Here is a 5,192-nt window from a genome sequence, read left to right as displayed (position 1 = left end):
GTAGCAACTCTTAGTTGTGGGTGAGGTCAACTAAGGGAATCAAGCGCGTAGTAACCTGCTAAGATCGGAGACGTATGAGCATAACTGTACCTTGGATTAGTGTGAGATTGATTTGGGTTCAACTACAGTCCAGACCGAAGTTAGTTTGAAGTAGGTTAGTGTCTGTAGTGGCTTAATACAGTGTGTGTTCAATCTGGACTAGGTCCCGGGGGTTTTCTGCATTTGCGGTTTCCTCGTTAACAAAATTCTAGTGTTTGTGTTATTTCTTTTCCGCATTATATTTTGTTATATAATTGAAATATCACAGGTTGTGCGTTGTTCAATCAATTAGAATATCCGACCTTTTGGTTGTTGATTTAAATTGATTGACACTTGGATATTGGTCTTTGGTACCATCCAAGTTATATCTCTAGTATTTGATTAAGACTCGCAGATTTCTATTTGCTTGAGTATATATCAAATAGAGATATTGAGATATGAACTCTTTGATATACTTTTCTTTAGATTGAGTCTGACTGTCTAGTTGATTCTCTAGAAAGTATATCGGAGTTTGTCCATACAGATTGCTAAGCGAAATATTGGGTGTGGTTGTTGTACCCCCGCTTTTTCACATAGCCTTGTTAATAAGACGTGAACTGAGATTTCCATAAAAAAATAGTTATCACCCATTAGGTTTTCTGAAATAACACCATGGAGACGTTCAAAAGGTTCTTAATCTACATAGACAAAAAATATTGCAGAGAAGGTCATTGAGGAAGATATAGACAAAGTAGCTGAAGAAAAAATCAGAGAATATTAAGAAGATAAAAGAAAACCATATAGGTCGTATAAGAATCGACTTTTCTGATACCAAGACAGGTTTTGAGTTTTGATAGGTTTCTCAAAGTGATAAAACCATAGGTAAAGTTTTGTTTATATATATATATTGATTATATAACTTGTCTTACAAGAGATATAACCTTAGGTTGGCTTACAAGAAATAACAAACTAAACTAAAGTTGTAAACAAAAAACATTATTTCACTAGGAAACAAAAACTAAAATCTCATATTCTCTAACACTAACTAAACTAGGAGGGTATTTTGATCCAAAACGGAAGCAGACAACTCGTGGGGTTTGGCTGAGTTGGGAAGGAACATGATTGATACATCTTGAACGAGTTCACATGTTTCTATGCCTTGGCCTAAAATAAGTAATATTCTTGAGCATTGCCCTTTTATTATTAATTTTATTGACTTTAATCTTTTATTCTTTTTTTCTAGTATTTTATAGATCTTAATTAATTATGTGATTCGTTTCAAAAAGAACTTGTCCCGTCCTTTATCCGGTCTGGCAACGAGTGATTTTCTAGCCATATCCTTGGAAGATCTCTGGGTTCATGCCTGACCGAAAGTAGATTGAAAGACCAAACACATAGTTGGACGATCTAGAATCCAGATGCTAGGTAAGCAATCTAGCAATATACAACGGTGCTAAGTTGATTGCGTGGTGCATGAATCAGATGTGCCATCATCTCTGGATTTTGTTCAATCATTAAGTGGTGTGGTTGATGTCATGATCCGACGGTTATAATGAAAAAAGTAACTTAACGTGATTAAATGGAGTGTATGGTATCATATTCAATACCATGTATGCATCATCTCTGGATTTTGTACATTCATTAAGTGATGTGGTTAATATCATGACCCGAACCGTCATCTTCGGAAATTTCAACAAAAGATGAGAAGTCTTAGCAAAGTACCGAAGACAGTGATACAGCTTTGATGCAAGCTTTCCCATTCTCTTTAATAGAGTCAACAGAGAAAAGGTTGTATTACCTCTCTACGGGGAATATTACAACGTGGACTGAGATGAAAAAGCTACTTTTAAAGAAATATTTTCCTGCTTCAAAGGCAACATATGTTCGTAAAAAGATTAGTAATATTCGTCAGATTACTGAGGAGTCTCTTTATGAATACTGAGGTAGGTACAGAAATATATTGGAAAGTTGTCCCCGTCACAACATATCCCCAACAATCATCATTCCATAATTCTATGACGGATTACTTCTAGAGCAACGAAATTTAATTGATGCAGCTGCTGGTGGTTCACTCATTAAGAAGACAATCTCGCAAGCAACTAGTTTAATTGAGAATAGGACCTCAAATGCACAACAATTTTATACAAGGCACGACTCAAATGTTAGAAGAGTTAGCGAGATGGGAGAATCTCCAAAAACAGAGAACCGGTTAAGCACCATTGAAAAGGCAATTCATCGTAGACGGGCCAAATACCAAGATTAACTCATTTAAATTAAAGATTTCTCATCACTATATTGAAGAGGATTGAAAGAGGAAAAGAATGCATAAAGAATGAGGTCATTTCGAGTTCAGACGAAGAAGTTGTGTGCAAAACAAGCTTTTGATCCATACCGAAGACTTTATAGTACGCAAAAGGATATGCATACCTATAATTTCGTGATTTCTACTGGATTTGGAGGTATGCGTACGGGTGTGCATACTTAATTCCTTGACTTTGGGTTCGTTCCTGGTCGAAAGTAGATCGAAAGACCAAACACATAGTTTGACGGTTTAGAATCCAAATGATAGGTAAGCAAGCTAGCAATATACAACGGTGCTAAGTTGATTGCATGGTGCAGCAAATTAGATGTGGCCTCATCTCTGGATTTTGTTCAATCATAGTGCGGTTGATGTCATGATCCGACGGTTATATAAAAAAAAGTAACTTAACGTGATTAGTTGGAGTGCACGGTATCATATTCGATACCATGTGTGCCTATCTGCTTATATATAAAGGAAGGGATTAGTTTCAGACTAGATCTAAAATAGAGGCTGGTTCTTCTCTCTTAGGGTTTTTAATTCGATCGTCAAAATCGTTTCAGAAATCTCCCTCTTCTTCCTATCTAATAGTTTTTCCCATCGACTGCCAGGTAATTTTCTCTTCGTCTCTCATCATCTCTGTTTCATGAATAATTTAGGGTTAAAAGAAACAAAATTGATTTTTTTTTTTCTAATTTGTCTTGCAGAAATGGCAAACAAACTTAGGGGTTTCGCTAGGATGTTGACTACTGCTAAGAATTCCACCAGAAAAGAGGGTTTTAGTAGGACGTTTTCTTCTTTTGCTGAGAAATCCACAGAAAAACAGGTTTTTTTTTTATTCCCTTCATTTTATTTTAAAAATCAATTTTGTTTATTTATTTCTGATTTTGATTTGGATCATCTTTATTTGTTTGTCTCTAGGGTGATGTAGGTCTTGATAAAATTAAACTTGCACAAAGGACAAAAGCTATCAATAGAGAGGTTGATATTGAAATGATTCAGCTATTATCTGCTAGTGTAGCAGGTGGTGTAGTTCTTGGTTGTCTTTACAGCTACTTCTTACGTGGGTGGAACCCTTTTGAGGTATATATACCGCACCATCTTTTATCCTGTTTCTCCTTGTTTTGTTTGAATGTTAGGTCCTACCCGGTAGAATTTTTGTTGAAGCTTCACCATTTTTTTTTATACCTTTCTGCTTTATCAACTATTTGATGTCGCTAAACACATGTGAGGCTGATATGTTTAGGTTGAAACACACTAGTTGGGAGATCATGGGATTCTCAAATGGCAGTCACTACTGAAAATTAGCTTATTAGGAAGTCACTACTCATAGTTATTCAATCCTTTGATCGTTTTTGGTCTCAACTTTGGGACTATTAAATCCTGTCCTAGGCTGAATGACTTCACATGGTTTCTTTTTTTTCCTTGCATCTGATTTCCCCCCTTTCAATAATAGAAATACTATGTATTGTTTCTCTGCAAATACCATCTCTTTTGTTTCTTCTGATTATGTTTTTTAAAAGTGTTCTGTGAGGTGAGGTGGTCACCCCTCCAGTGTCTTGAGGTGTCAATCGTAAGAAAAGAAAGCTTTCCTCAAATTGGGTACCTGCTTCTTCGATAGACACTCTTACTTACTGAGCTGTCAAAATCATCTCCCTTTTTGTGTGTGTTGAAGATTTAGAATATCTTTCTTTCAAGCTTAGGTCTCCGTGGTAATGGTATTTCTACAGTTACCAAAAAAATAATGCCTTTACCTTCAAAAAAAATGCTCCTAGGAGTTGGTTATTTGCAATTTTATGGGCAGGAGGCGCCTTGACAGAAAATTGTTGAGAGGCGCTACGGTGTCTAGAATCATGGTTACAACAATAATGCAATTGCTTAGAACCTTGGTGCTGTTTCACAAAATCTGCAGGGTTATTGCTGTCATCTATACCCCTTTGATTTCTAAAAATTATTTGTTTTCTAGCTATCCTCATATTTGTGTGCATTATTTCTCCATTTCGTTTCGAGTGGGAAAGACATTTGTTGCGTTGTCTGGTGGCATTTATGGACATCTACATGTCATTGTACTTCTAAAATGAATTTTCCATCTGCAAGAGAAGCTGCTATTCAGTTCAATTATGAATTTTCCATCTGCACGAACAAGCTTTCCAATATTTTGGACTAATTTCAAGGGAATGTGCAGGATACTCCTGGACGAGACAAAGATTATGGAAACCATGCGTTGCAGGTTCAACCCAAGTTTAAGCATTAGGCTGTGATGGAGACATGGAACTCTCAAGCTCTCTGATGGTTCTTTTAGGGAAGTACGTACTAAATAAGAACTTGACATTATCATGGTCCGGTGCATCCCCTATTAGATGAGAGCCAAGAAGATATGGAAATCTCCTTTTGATATTGCCAGAGTGCTTATAGTATAGCTTTGTTAAATTATGATTTCACAACTTCTCTCTCTCTATATATATTTGTCTAATCTAATATAATCTAAACTGGGAACTTATATTTATATGATTGATGCGCAGATCTTGAAACTCAATCTCATCTGAACCATTTAATTTCTCTTCTAGTGTCAATTCATTTTATTTTTGTTTTTTTCACTGGTAGAGCTGATTGCCAAATAAATTTTTTTACTCGTTTTTTTTTGATAGTACAGATGAAAATATATTACCAAAAGAAAACTGAAACAAAGTACACAGAAATAAAAGCGAAAGAGCAGAGAAGCAGGTGTAATGTTGTCAAGTTATCACTACATGATATGCCCTGTTGTGATCATTCGACAACAAACCTACAATTCTGCCTGATACATTGGTACTACTACCTTCTTTCAAACTAATAAGATTATCAAAGAAGGAAGCATATCTTCTTCCCAAAAACT

General features: G+C 35.7%; 1 protein-coding gene across 1 annotated transcript; it reads left to right on the top strand.

The window, feature by feature from the left end:
• Positions 1-2,785: 2,785 nt before the first annotated feature.
• Positions 2,786-4,877, top strand: LOC113345281. The gene is made up of 4 exons (XM_026589067.1): positions 2,786-2,928; positions 3,025-3,143; positions 3,239-3,400; positions 4,503-4,877. The coding sequence occupies exons 2-4, from the start codon at positions 3,027-3,029 to the stop codon at positions 4,569-4,571; spliced, it is 348 nt and encodes a 115-aa protein (XP_026444852.1). The 5' UTR covers positions 2,786-2,928; positions 3,025-3,026; the 3' UTR covers positions 4,572-4,877.
• Positions 4,878-5,192: the final 315 nt, after the last annotated feature.

This window comes from Papaver somniferum, unplaced genomic scaffold, assembly GCF_003573695.1.
Source record: "Papaver somniferum cultivar HN1 unplaced genomic scaffold, ASM357369v1 unplaced-scaffold_81, whole genome shotgun sequence".
Classification (NCBI taxonomy): domain Eukaryota; kingdom Viridiplantae; phylum Streptophyta; class Magnoliopsida; order Ranunculales; family Papaveraceae; genus Papaver; species Papaver somniferum.
The sequence above is the reverse complement of the archived record's forward strand: the minus strand, read 5'-3'. Positions and strand labels throughout refer to the sequence as shown.

What these genes read in the sequence shown, in the direction of transcription:
- LOC113345281 (XM_026589067.1), top strand. Translation starts at nt 3,027, where the DNA reads ATGGCAAACAAACTTAGGGGTTTCGCTAGGATGTTGACTACTGCTAAG. An exon ending in AGAAATCCACAGAAAAACAG is followed by an intron (nt 3,144 to 3,238) that starts GTTTTTTTTTTA and finishes GTTTGTCTCTAG; the next exon opens with GGTGATGTAGGTCTTGATAA. An exon ending in GTGGGTGGAACCCTTTTGAG is followed by an intron (nt 3,401 to 4,502) that starts GTATATATACCG and finishes GGGAATGTGCAG; the next exon opens with GATACTCCTGGACGAGACAA.